Consider the following 14,460-nt stretch of genomic DNA (forward strand, 5'->3'; position numbering starts at 1 on the left):
GTTCTCTTGGTTTTGCTCCCTTCATTTATCATTAGATCCCATTAAGTCATTCCATGTTTCTCTAGAGTCCTACCATTTATGGTTTCTTATAGAACAATAGTATTCCATAGTATTCATGTACCATAACTTATTTAGCCATTCCCCAATTGATGGGCATCTCCTCAATTTCCAATTCTTTGGAAAGGCAGGATGATATTGTAGTTATAAAATAGTTGGGCTTGAAGGCCTTTAGGGCTCTTTTCAACTATGTAATTATGTGATTTTTAGTAATCCTGCAGATATATGAGAAGAAACCAGTAGGAAAAGAGACAGGGAATAGATTTCAGAATAATTTCAGAAGCAAGGCCCTGAAGGCAATAGGAAGAAGAGATGGGATCAAAGACAGGCTGAAGGATAGGCCTTAGCAAAGTTTTTAGTTTGAGACAGAAAGGGAGATAATGCTAAGAAATTTTGAAAAGAATGGGAATAGACAATCAATTTTCCAGAGGGCTGAAGAAAATCCAAACTACTGCTTAAAAGTTTTGAGGACCCAGTTATTTTTTGAAAAAATATTTTATTGCTGATTATTATTGTCATCTCTGGTCACAAGAAAGAAGATAAATATGCCTTCTGTGTAAAATGTGTAAAACTTCAACAAACTAGAATATTAAGGGGATGGGGACAATGTAGTAAGGTCATTTTTTTTTGTTAAATAATTAGAAAAACATTATAAAAATTTCACACTTATTGAAAATATGATAAAATTTTTCTGTTTTACTCTAATTAGAGTGAAATAAACATAAAGTAAACTTTTCTTCAGTGTATTGGAACCTTCAAGGACATAATTTAATCATACCTAAATACATTATCACTGTAGTTGCTTATTTAAATAAATACCTAATTCCAACTCCTTCCATAGAATAAGAGTTGTATTTGGTCTCAAAGGTCTTTTAGTTTATATCTTTCTTAGAGAAGTGAGATGAAGGAAAAATTGAGGTTTCTAGTTAGGTGGGTTTTGATTAATTGGGGTTATGATCAAAGTATCATCAACTCCTATTTATTCACGCCCATTGGGAGCCATACCCTACTGATAGTCTGCACCACCCTGCCATCAAGTTGTTGGGATGTGGCCCCATTTTTCTTGGCAAGAAAACTTGGGAGAGAACATAGAGACAGACTGCTGATGTAGCTCCTGGATTACCTTTCACCAAGCTGAACAGATTTCATTTTATTTTGTTACCTTCACCAATTCTTCCCTTCATGGGAAAAGATAATCCAAAATTGACCCCAGGGCCAACAAGCGACATGTACTTTTTTTGCTGGAGTCCAAGGAGACAGAGTAGGAGGACAAAAAGAAACCTGGTGTAGGAGGGGGAAGTATAAAGACTGATCATGGTTTTATTGCCACATACTCTTTAGCATATAGTATCCTACCTATATTGCTAATGGCAAATTCAGGATGAATAATTGCATAGTCACTGCCATTTGACCTAGAACACTTTTTAGAATAATTTGAATGTATTGCATGCCAAATGTATCTTTTCAAAACATACGGCACATTTTTTTTTTATGAGCATGGTAATGGGGACAGAGATAGAAAAAATACCCAACCTAAACTCCTTTCTAAATAATGGTTTTACAATGACCAAAGTCTATTACCCTCATTTTTTTTAAAGTGTCTTATGTACTACATAATTTTGCTATCTCTAATATTTTATTTTCTCTTCAAGGATATGATTTTTCTTTCAACACATTCAATTTCAATCAATATATAACATGGAAACAATGTAAAGATTATCAGACTGTCTTCTGTGGGAGGGTAGAGGGAGAGAAGGGAAGGTAGGGGGAAAATGGTAAAATTCAAAACCTTACCAAAAAAATGATAGGTAGAAATTACTATTGTATATAATTGGAAAACAAATAAAATTTTAATAAAAAATAAATAATGGTTTTAGCCTCCTTTGCTATATCAAACATTTCATCACAACTGGGAGGCAACAAGTGAGAATTGGACTAGGACATTATTAGGGAGGTAACTGGAGGAAACTAGATAGGTAAGTAGTTAGGGCGCTAGGCCTGGAATCTGAAAGAACTGAGTTCAAATCTGGCCTCAGACACTACCTAGTTGTGTGACTCTGGGCAAGTCACTTAATTTCTGCTTGCCCTAATCCACTAGGGAAGGAAATGGTAAACCACTCCAGTATTTTTGCCAAGAAAAACTCATGTATGGTTATAAAGAATTGGACACGAACAACAGTCCTATTGTACTCACTTCTCTTAATCACAAATGGAATATTGTATTTAGTTCTGGAAGCCACATTTTAAGAACATTAAGAATACCTGGAGAATTTCCAGAAGAGGGGATGCAAGATGATGATGATAACTACCATTTATAAAGCACTTTGAATGGTACTTTCAGCAGTTTACATGATATCTCATTTGTGTGATAGGTACTATTATTATTATTAGTAGTAGTAGTAGCATTGTTGTTGTTGTTGTTGTTGCTTCCATTTCACAATTGAGGAAATAGCAGCCAAGAGATTAAGTGAATGACACATAATTGGATCATAATAAGAGCCGGGGCAGTAGCAGAACTCAGAAGAGGGCTTGTTGTTCAGGCTATGTGGGAATTAGCAGAAGAAATTGGAAAAAGACCTAAGTGGGATATGCTGGCTATCTTCAAAAATTTGAATGGTGATCTTGAAGAGAAGAGCCTATGCTTGATTCTAGAAAACAAAGTTGGAATGATAATGGGGAAAAGTTACAGTTGCACATTTAGAACTGACAAAAGGAAAACTTCCTAACAATTAGAGTGATCCCAAAATGGAACAGGCTATTCTAGAAGATAATGGGTTTCAGCTCACTTAAGGTCTTTAAATCAAAGACTTCGTGACAAATTCAGGTAGGAAATAGACTAGGGGGTCTCTGAGTTACCTTCCAACTTTGATATTATGAGATCTAGTTAATTGGACAAATTAAGTTTTGCTGCTAATGTACATTTTTATCAAGTGCAAAAATGTCATACATAATTTAAAAATTTATTTTTCTTTTTGGTGAATAAAATAACATGAAGAAATTTCATAATGATTCATTCACTTGAGAAGAATTATATGATTCACAAAAATGTGCTGACAGAAATAAATGTACCTATCTCTAGATAATGTAAGTCCTCTGCCAATTCAGAAAGGGAAGGAAAAAAAATGCTTCAGAAAATAATAAGTGTCATTTTATAGTACATCTCTCACATTTAAAATTTAAACATTTGATTGAGCTAAGAATTTAAAAATATTCTTACAATTACAAATAGAGCACTTTGTTCTACAAGGAAAAGAACTTTGAATCTTCAACTATTACTATTGATAATTTGACTTTTCACTGAGAATGAACAAAAAGGTAATTGTAATTTTAAAAAATAATTTTACTTTTTCCCTAATTACATGTAAAAATAGTTTTTAACATTAATTGTTTTTAAAAGTAATTTTGATAAAATAAATATATAAACAAAAGCTGGAAGAGTTCATCAATAATTAATTATTAGAAAATTACTAATTATTACTAAGTCCTTGAAAAGGTTTTGGCACTATTTTGGAAATTCCGAAGAACAAAGAAGAAGCTATCATTAAGACATCTTAAACTCAACATGTCTAAAAACTGAACTCATTACTTTTACCCCCTAAACCCTCTCCTCTTTCAAACTTCCTTATGAAGGGAGTCATTTTCCTTTTAGTGTTTCAGATTCATAATCTTGGCATTATCCTAAACTATACTACACATATTCAAATGGTTGCCAAACCTTGCCATTATTTTCCTCCGAATATTTCTTAATTAGGTTTTCTTTCTTTTTTTTTGCAAGGCAATGGGGTTAAATGACTTGTCCAAGGTCACACTGCTAGGTAATTATTAAGTGTCTGAGACTGGATTTGAACTTGGGTCCTCCTGACTCCAGGGTCGGTGCTCTAACCACTGTACTTCCTAGATGTCCCCCTTCCCAATATTTCTTAAATCTTATCTCTCTCTCTTTCCATTAACACAGCTAACACTCCACTCATATCCTATATATGTCTGCCAAAGAATACTTAAGAATAGATCTCACCATGCAACTTCCCTGCTAAAAAAGCTTTTGTGGTTCCCTATGCCTCTAGAATAAAATATAAATTCCTCTTTTTAGCTTTTAATAACTTATATAATCCAGATTCAAACTGTTCCTCTAGTCTTACTGGACTTTGTCTCCCCGCCCCTTGCACTGGCCACCTTCCCCCTGGAATGTATTTACTCTCTGTGCCCCAAGGAGCCCATTCTCTTTCTTTAAAATGCATCTTTTTCAAACAATAGTCATTCTCCTCTATCTTGTACTTGATAAGTTAATTTTTTGAACCTAAGGGTAAGACTAATTCAATTCAATGCTTTAGTCTGTCAAGATTATTTTAGATCTTGCCTCTTTTTACTACTGTGCTTTACCTCCCTTCTATCACTTGAAAATTTGATAAGCAAACCATCTATATCTTTATTAAATCATCAATAAACAGCAGCATGAGACTTCTTGCCAAGTTGATATTGAACCATTAATGACTACTCTTTGAACCAAGATATTTCTCCCTTTATCTGATCTTTCATATTAGCACCAACAGTGGCTCAGAAAGCACACATACACTTTCTATCAGTCCTTTAGTACATAATATACAGTTTATCTGTGCCAAAGAACATGAGGCATCAAGAGCAGATAGGTGCTGACAATTTGATTTTATCATTTTGAGAGTAAAGGTCATTTTCCTTGATACTAAAAAAAAAACGCAAGTAAGAATGTATCAGGTCTGTCTTTTCTCCACTCAATTAGCACTCTTAACAAATTCTCAAATCTTCTTTTTCTTAACATAGTTCTATTGACACCTTTTACCGTTTAGTTGTTTTTGGTGCTCCTCCTCCTTTTCCACTCTTTTTGATCTTTAGTATTCCTAACTATGCTTGGCTTTTCTCTGCTCTAGATCTATTTTTATTTAAACCCAAAAATTTCCATTATTTCTTCCCAGGTAACCAGTTAGTGATTTACCCTTTTATAAGAATCAGATCCAGGTCAGAATTTTTGCAAGTTCCTTTCTCCACCTTGAAAAGTTTTTTTATTGCAAAGGGTTTGGTGGAATATTACTGACATGTAAGAATGTTTTAGAGAAACCTGGGAAGACTTGTATAAACTGATGCAGGATGAATTAAATGACAATAGGAAAATAATTTATACAACATTGTAAAGACAATTAATTTCAAAAGAATTAACTCAGAAAAATTCAATGATGAACTACTGTACTAACACCTGAAAAGAGGTGATAGATAAACTCAAGATAAAGAATGGGGCATACATTTCTGGACATAGCTGATGTAGGAATCTGTTTTTCTTGATTATGTGCATTTTTAAAGTATTTTATTTTTCTTTTTGCCTCAATGTTGATGGGGGGGAAGAGTAAGAAAAAGAGAAATTAATTGCTTATTTAACTGAAAAATTTTAAATTATTTGATGGCAGTTTTGCGAATATGATCAATAGTCTTAAAATTTAAAAGGAAAGGAAATCCCTTCAGAAGGCTGGAGAAACTTCAGAAAACACTCTCTATCCTATTTAAATTTTAATAGATTAGACTTATATAACAAGCCCAATAAGATCATATTTAATAAGAATAAACTTAAGTATTAATATTTGAATTCAGAAAACCAATTCCATAAGGACTTGATGGGAGGTCATGGTAAGACTGCAGTTCATTTAAAAAATATCTGGGTCTTTCAGTGGACTATAAATTCAATATGAATCAATAATGTAACATGTTAGCAAAAAAAAAGTGAATCATTCTTGAGTTGCCTTAAGAGAAGCAAAGCATATGGGCAAAGTGTACTGATAGTCCTGTTGTATTCTGCTATGATGAGACCACATTTGTAGTACACTTTATGTCTATTCTTATATGTCACATTTTGGGATGGACATTTCAATCAAAGATTATTTTCAGTGAAGGTGACTATGATGGCTCTTTAAACAATTTTTTGACAATGCTCTTTTTCACTTAATAGGACTCTTTTATGTAATATTTTTGATAGTGTTGATTATTAAAAGCTATCTGTTTTTACAGTGAATATGTGTAGTTCTGAAAGAAAGGTAAAAACCTGGAAGAAGATTGACTTGAAGGCCTGAAGATATACTGTAGCTTAGAGAAGACAGATTTAGGAGAGATATGACGGGATTCAGCTCATATGCCTCCTCCTATCCAAAGCCAATCCCTATAATTATTAGCATTCTCAAATTACCTTGTATTTACTTATAAATTTACATGCTAAATCCCTCAATAAAATTTAATAAATTTAAGTTTCTTGAGGACAAAAGCTTCTTGTTACTTTTATCTTTGTATTTTTGTTCCTTGATCATAATATGTGTTTAATAAATGATTGTTAAATGAAAGAATAATTACAGAAGAAGTACTAGAGTGGTTAGTTGAATGCAAAATAATGAGTAATGGGTAGAAATTGTAGAAAAGCAAATTCATGATGGATATGAAGAAAAATTTCCTATACAAAACATTTCCCAGAAATAGACGAAGGGGGAGTGGTCAGGAGGTAGCAGATTTTCCTTCTTTGGAAGGCTTCTTCTGCTGCATGATGATTTGTTCTGGAGGATAATCGTATAGAGGGGATTCCTATTTAAGCATATCCTAGAAAACATCTCAGGTTCCTCCCAATTCCATAGCTGATTCTGGTTTTTTTTTTTAACAGGGATCAAATAATTTCAATTTAATAAATGCTGTTTAATAAACTCTGATTATGCCATATGTTAGCAGAAGGTCTAATGCCAATGGCCTTCTTTGTTTAGGTTTGGTGTTGGGATGAAACAGGGACCCTAAATAGTTAACAAAAGAGGTTAACTTTGCCTTAGCAGCAAGGCTAGGCAAACAGCTCATAAAGATAAAAGAAGGACCTAGCTTCTCAAAGAAGTAGGACTGCACCCCCTTCCTCCCTAATTTATCTAGTCATCTAATTTATCAGGAGCACGGGATAATTTCTGGTCCTCAGAGATCCCCTCTGTCAGAGGGGCCCTGAATCTACAAGGGTGGAACTTTTTAATATTTTTAGATGAACAGAAAATTAGCTCAAGATGGGAGGCAGGGGAACAATCAAGTCCCAGGGACAAATTTTGTTGCCTTTTCAGGAAACCTAGAACCTATTTCAGGGAAACAGGAGAATTGTGATTTTATCACATATATGCCAGGCATTATGTTAGACACTATTCTTATGTAACGCATAAGAAAAGAATCAGGCAAAAAAGAAAAAAAAAGGAAAGCTAGCATTTGCAAAATGACCAAAAATCCCTGCTACCAAAAGAAAAATGTTAATCAGAAGTAGTAGTAAAGTTATCATGTCAACTTGTTCTGAACACAGAGGCCGCGGAAGACAACAGGAGGATCTGGTTACAATAGAGCACAGTAAACAGCACAGATGGAATTTATTTATCATTTTCCTTGTTTAATAGAATTCTTAATCCAAATAACAACAATGAAAAAATTAACTCTCTTTAACTTATGATAGGATTATGCTTTCAAATTTATTTCCTCTAGCAAGTAAAAAATTTAAATGACTATTGGTAGCATGTTTTCCTGATGTTAATTCAATGAGTTTGTTCAGCCATGAGCCTTCCTTCAATATATTCAGTTCAGTTATTTTCCAGCCATGAGAGATTCTTTGTTGTCCTTTTTTGGAGTTTTCTTGGAAAAGATAATGCAGTGGTTTGTGGCTTCCTTCATCAAATTTTTTTTTTTTTAACAGATGAGAAGACCAAGGCAAACAGGGTTAAGTGACTTGCCTAGGGTCACACAGCTAGTAAGTGACTGAGGTCAAATTTGAACTCAGAAAGAAGAATCTTCCTGTTACCAGGTCTGGAACTCTCTTCACTTCACTACCTAGCTTCCCTTCCTTACAACATATTGAAGGTGAAAAACAAAATTTTATGACAAAGGACAGACAGACAAGTTGTTACTTATAACATTTATTGTAGAGGGAGAGTAGGTATAGATGGTAATGGTAATTCAGGTAACAGACAGTAAGCATGCTTTTATGATGATAATTAAAACAATGAACAACTTGGTTTAGACGGTTGCAATGTACAAATGCCTAGTTCATAGAAGGGAACCAATGTAATCTGTTGAAAGTTATGGAGTTGGGGCCTGGATCCAGATTGTTTCATTCCAAGTGAAAGGCACTTTTTACTGTGCACTTGTGTTGGGGATGTTCTAATGACAGTTTCCTCATTAGATTTTTTTTTTATACAATGTTCAGCTCTATTTATAAGGCTTCAAAACTTTGTTCTTCACAACCAGCATCCAGTAGCCTAATAAGCCATGGAAACAATCAGCTAATAGAACAAAAGTATATGTATCATTTCAACATGGTGATTTTTATTCTTCTTTACACTATCCTGCCCTTCCCTCATTGCTTTTGCTGACTTCTTCCTTAAATAAATGTTAAGGAAGGGATTTATTTGAAAGAGTAGCATAGATAAGATATGGTTTAGGCTTTTGAAGAGCCCATAAATCTTAACAGGGAGAAAATAACCCCACAGATATGTGAAGATCTGCAAATGAATTCTTGCTTTGAGAGAAAGTGACAGAAGCAACATAGCTTTGTCACAAGCATTGAGGCAAAAGTTAAAAGGCCTGGATTCTCTTTCCAGCTCTCTCATTTACTTGCTACTTTTTAACTCCAATCTTCATTTAAAATATATCAATATTAGACCTGTCCTGCCTACTTAAAAAGGCAGTAAGGATCAAGTGAATTAATACATTGGAATGAACTTTAACTGAAAAGCAACAGGAGATGAGACTTCAGGAAAACTTTTAAGAAAAGTGAGAAAGGAATTTGCTAGTTCAGAGGCTATTTCACTCATGAGATGGCCTAGATCAGGCTCCAGACTGAGGCTCCTAGGTGCACTCAGTTCTTTGCATGACCTTGTGCCTCTTTCAAGATTTCTATTTTATTGACTGGAATGAGTCAGTCAGCATCAGACTGACTCTGGAGATCACATAATAACCCATGGCTTTTATAGTTGCTGGTGATTTGTGGATGTTGCTTCAGGCACAGAAATGAGAATTGCTGCTTGGATAAAGTCAGTCAAGTCATCATTCAAGCACTTAATAGTTAAAGATCCCAGAGGTGAATCAAATCCCATCTTTGATTCAATTTCCTTATTTGTAAAATAAGAGGATGAAAAGAAATGGCTTCTTAGGTTCCTACTAACTCTAACATTTTGTGATTCTACATAGGTTGTAAAGAATGGGAATAGTAACTTGGGGGAGAGTAGCAGATGAAAGGTCACTTGCCTTTATTGTTTTATGTATTATTATTATTCTGTCATTCAAGAGATCAGGGAACTTTAGATTTAGACCTGAAAGACATCCAGAAGTCAGAGGAACATAGATTTAGAATGAGAAGGGATGTCAAAGGTCATTTGGTTCTATCCTTTTGTTATAAAGATGAGGAAACTGAATCCCAAGGAGATTAAGTGACTTGTTCAGGATTCCATAGTTCATAAGTATCACATGGAGGCTAGATTGGGGCCTAGGTTCCTTAACAAGAAAACTCATGTCTTTTTGATTCCACCAGTGTTATTGACATAATAGTTTTAATTGTCCCCATGGGTGGTGATAAGAAATGCTGGTGCTCCCTATTGGTATGCTTAGCCAAGGAGAGAAATAAATGAAATAAGTAGGAAGTCAGAAAGGATGAACAGAAGACAATAAGAATAAAGATACATGAGGCAGAGTAGTAGGGCTTCCCTCTTTGAAGGGACCATCAACAGGAGGCACATAGTCACTTAAGGGATTTCTCTTGGATATTCATTCAACAAATATTGCATTGCTCTATGTACAAAGGACTCAAAAAAGTATTAATGTCTAATTGTGAAGCATTAATATAATTAAAATATCTTGCATTTTCAATGGGAGGGGAGAGAGCAGAAGGGAGAATTTGGAACTAAAAATATAAAAAGGCATTTAATCCCTTTAAACTAGTAACTAAATTCTGCAGCCATAACTATCATTATGTAAAATTATTATCTATCTAGGACAATATTATCTATATCAAAAGATGCTAGCAGCATATTATTTAATGTAACAAGGTAGAGAATCATGACTGTTTTGTAGGTAACCAGCACATTTAGGAGGTAGCACTTTTTTGCAATTATTAATGCATGGCATTGTCTAAAGTGTCTCCTTCAAAATAACCCAAAGAAATGGACTTTTATAAGTCCTTTTTAAAAGTTTCTTTATTTTGAATAAATGAAAAGTTCAAATCCTCATGTAGTCAAATTGATATAATTAATTTGGCAGGAACAAGCTTATGGACCTTGTTCATGAATATCATTTTAAAAATTATTTTTTTCAATACACAAAAGCCCATCTTCTCTTTCTCCCATTTCCTTACATTCCCGCTTCACCATATACCCTCAATGAGAAACAAAACAACAAAACCTGTTATAAAAATGTAAAGTTAAGCAAAACAAATTTCTGAATTGGCCATATCCAAAAAAAAGAAAATGTCTCAATCAACACTCTTGAGTCCATCTTTCTGTCAGGAGGTACACAGCAAGATTTGGGTAAATTTGAATCAAGGCTTTAGAGGACCTTAACATGCAAAGGAATCTCCAAAGGAGGTGACCTTCACATAGATTTCTCTATTACAGAAAAGTTAAACAAATTTGTTTTATTTCGTTTGTTCAGTGGGGTTCATAAAAGATAAAGTTATAGAAAGGTATTATTTTTGTGAGATTAATAATTCTTTTCCAAACTTTAGTAGTTACTTCCTTATGTGAGTTGTTTACATTTGACCTGTAAATGAGGTTGTTTTTACTGCTAAAGAACTAATTTTTTAGAAGGCAAGAAATAACAAAAAAATTTTTCAATGGGAAATTTTAAGTCACTCTGAAGTGACTTGGATTAGCACTAATGTTATTTTCTTAGTGATGATCAACATTAGGTTTCTAGGAGGATGTGGATCATATTATCTCTAGCCTGACTGAGAATATTCTTTTTTAGCCAAACTCCAGCTGTCTAAAGAAATATTATTGTGTGGCTGGTAAACAGATGACAAGATCAGTCTGGACCAAGATAGAGGTTGACACTCATAAGAATCATTTTAAGGAACTCACATGTGCTACAGTGATTGTTGTCAATAATTCTTTCTACATAGTTCTGGGCAATGACTGTGGTTAAAATTGTTTCTAGTTTGGCAAGTAGCTATTTATCCATTGTTTCTCTTTTCTGGGCTTCCTGGTGTATCAGAAAATGACTAACTTCAGTAATTTAACAGAGTTAAAAGATTTTCTGTTGTTCTTTTAAAAAGTGCTCCTACATTATTGCTTTGATGGATCTCTGAAAATTCAAATTCCTTTTCAATAAAATCACCTTCTTTCACATTCAGAACATTTTTGAACATGACGCCTATTAGATAAGAATGATTACCTGCAGTCTTTGATATATCACTCTGGCCTGGAAGCTGCAACGATGACCCCCAAGACCACCTGCCTGAAATACCATTTAAAGAGATGGATATAAGTAAGATAAATAATATGAAAGGCACAGGGAAAAAGAAAAGGGAGAGGGGAATTTTAAACAAAGATGTTACCTTAAGAATGTCTTTTAAGGAATGGATGGATGGAGGATAGTAAAGATTAGAAATTGTGTTTTCCACATTTATACCAGCTTCTCCGGGCTCTGGACACGCTGTGAGTACATAACAGAAGCTGGGAGCCTTCTGATCAGCTTTCATCTGTTTAAAATGAAGAGGAAAGAGCAACAACAAAAGGGATCCAAAATGATTTTTCAAATTAAATTGCCATGGAATCAATACTTTACTGATAATTGTCCTATAATTTAGTTTCTCTTGGACATTCACCATGATTGTTTGAGTGTTATGACAATATCAGGGTTAGCTTATGGCTCAAAAAGGAATGCAGCTATATTTATGAACACCATGTAAAATTCAGAGGATTGTGTGCTTTATAAGGAAAGGTAATGAATAGAGATTTAAAAAAAAAATCAACTGAGCCAGCCACCAGTTAACAGCTTCCAAGAAGTCATTTGGTAAGAAATGGAGATTAAATTTTGGTTAAACTGAAGATTTTGCTTATTAGTGATTTATCTGTGTTTCTCTCCCTGCCTCCCTTTCCTCCCTTCCCTCTTATAGATAATTGAGAGTTAGCTCTATAAATAAATAAAGCAGAGAAGTTTATGTTTATACAGGGTTTTAAGGCAGATATGGATCAGCAAGCAGGAATATGATGAATCTAACCTATCCCTTGTCCATCACTTCTAAATGGACTGCTAGTAGATGTTCAGCATTTGCTGCATGAATATTCATAAAGTAAAAGTTTGCCCTGGCAAATATATCTCATGTTGGCCTCATGAAATAAACCTTATTTGAAAAACAGCTTATCCTTGGGGAAGTTTGACAAATATCAGCACTTTTCAGATTGTTGAACTGTTACTGATTTGACCTTGTATTCAAGTTAATAGTTTTCCCTTGGTTACATTTTAGCATATCTTGTACATATCTTTGATCTAAAGTTTAAATTCTAAACCCAGAAACAGGTCACTTCATTTTGACAGGTAAGGCTAAGAGTTAACTTCTAAAGAGAATTAACCTGATAATATGACAAAATAGTATGTGGCTGATTGACACTCACAGCTACACAGTTTAGTTCTATTAAGCATCAGATCTGTACTGAGTATCTAAAGGTCAGATTTCCAAAGAGCTGACTTGCAGAATTTCTCTCCTAAGGCTGGCAAGAGTTTCTTAAATATGTGTTACATCTTGCCACCATTCTATCAGGAATACATAATGAATCTAATAGGAACCATTTTTTCCCCTTAATCTTCCTCCCAAAATCACGGGACTGAGTTAATCTTGAATTGCAAAAAAGTTTTCATTTACAACCTATATATTTGTGCATATAGTAAATTTATGTAAGATTTTTGTATTGTGTCTTAATGTTCTTACATGACAGTATAAAACCAAAATTTTTCACACCATTCTAACAGATGAGAATTATAATGCCCAACACAGCATCATGTAAGGAAAAATAAAAGTGCTGCAAATAATCTGAAAATAAAAGTACAAGTATTATAATGCATACTTTACTAATCAGGAAACTGAGGCACTGAAAGATCAAGTACTTTGACTCATGGTCACATATGGTTAACAAAGTTGAATTTTGGGAATGCCTTTTGTTTGGTAGAAATAGAGAGAAAATATTCATTATGCATTTACCATGCATCAGGCACTATAATAAGCAATGGAGACAGAAATATAATCCAAGATAGTCCCTACCTTCAAGGAATTTAATTCTAATGAGAAGACAACAATACATGGTGAGATTACTGGAAAAGAGAGACTGAGAGATTGCAGAAGAAAGAGAAGGGAAGTTTTTAGGAGGTCAGGACAAAAATGAAGGTTTTAAATTGTGACAAAAGAGTCTTTGGTAGCTGTTGATTTAAATGAACTTAGAATGTACTTACAGTTAGGTGGGGAAAGGAGAGATTATTTTAACAAAATTAAATATTTGGATGTTTTATGATTTAGAGATGAGAAATCCATTTCTAGTTACATAACCTAACACAGGAACAGGGAGATCTATGAAGTTTTATTAAAAATGTTGGCTCTTGATATTTTATCATGGAAGGTGAACCTACTGTTAATTCAGGAGACCTCAAGGTTTATTTGGACTTACCTTTTTACAGTCTTGACTTTGGCCAGGAATTTTCAAAGGTATCAGTGGGGGCCACAAGCTGTCAATCAGACTAAAAAGTCCCATGGCCCTTAAAATAACAAAAAATAGAAAATAGAAGACTGAAAATAAATAATGCATGAAGGTATAAATTATCTTCCTCATCAAAAAAGTATTTACTACGAGCCAGAGTATATTGCTAGATAGAACAGCTGACACTATACCAAAGAAAGTCATGTTTTCTCTTGGGCCACCTTTTCCATAGCTTCTTCACCACCATCTTGGACAATCACTTGGAAGGCATATTCTAGAGGGAATTATTTTTTTCACTTATGAGTTAGACTAGAACAACAATCACTTAGGTCCCTTCAAATCCAGTAATTCTAGAACTGCTCATACCATCACTAAAGATATATATATATATATCTTTACATAGATGTGTATATATCTTTATAGATATTGACTTGAACAGAATAGTAATTATACTTCTTTGTTTTCATGATCCTTTTTGATCTTTACTATATATATATGTACACACTGAATATATACAGTATTTTAAACTAGATAATACACAATATTTTTGATTAGATAACTGTAATGAATATATATATCCTTTTATTTCTAGATTCCTTGCCACACATAAATCTCCTATTTATCTGAATTCTTTGAATTCTTCAAATCTCTTATAGTACAGTTAATATTTTATTCTATTCCACTCCATTTTCAGCCATTTCCT

At 33.7% G+C, this 14,460-nt stretch overlaps 1 protein-coding gene across 3 annotated transcripts in view; it reads right to left on the bottom strand.

Annotated features, from left to right (window-relative positions):
• The window catches only part of SPIDR (scaffold protein involved in DNA repair), a 546,668-nt gene that overhangs the window by 50,030 nt on the left and 482,178 nt on the right, over positions 1-14,460 (bottom strand). For all 3 annotated transcript variants that reach the window (XM_074206957.1, XM_074206956.1, XM_074206958.1), the window contains 3 exons: positions 13,728-13,815; positions 11,624-11,767; positions 11,461-11,523 (listed from right to left, as the gene is read on the bottom strand). In XM_074206957.1, coding sequence (XP_074063058.1) covers positions 11,461-11,523; positions 11,624-11,767; positions 13,728-13,815 — 295 coding nt within the window. The remainder of the gene's footprint in view (positions 1-11,460; positions 11,524-11,623; positions 11,768-13,727; positions 13,816-14,460) is intronic.

This window comes from Macrotis lagotis, chromosome X, assembly GCF_037893015.1.
Source record: "Macrotis lagotis isolate mMagLag1 chromosome X, bilby.v1.9.chrom.fasta, whole genome shotgun sequence".
In the NCBI taxonomy this organism is placed as follows: domain Eukaryota; kingdom Metazoa; phylum Chordata; class Mammalia; order Peramelemorphia; family Peramelidae; genus Macrotis; species Macrotis lagotis.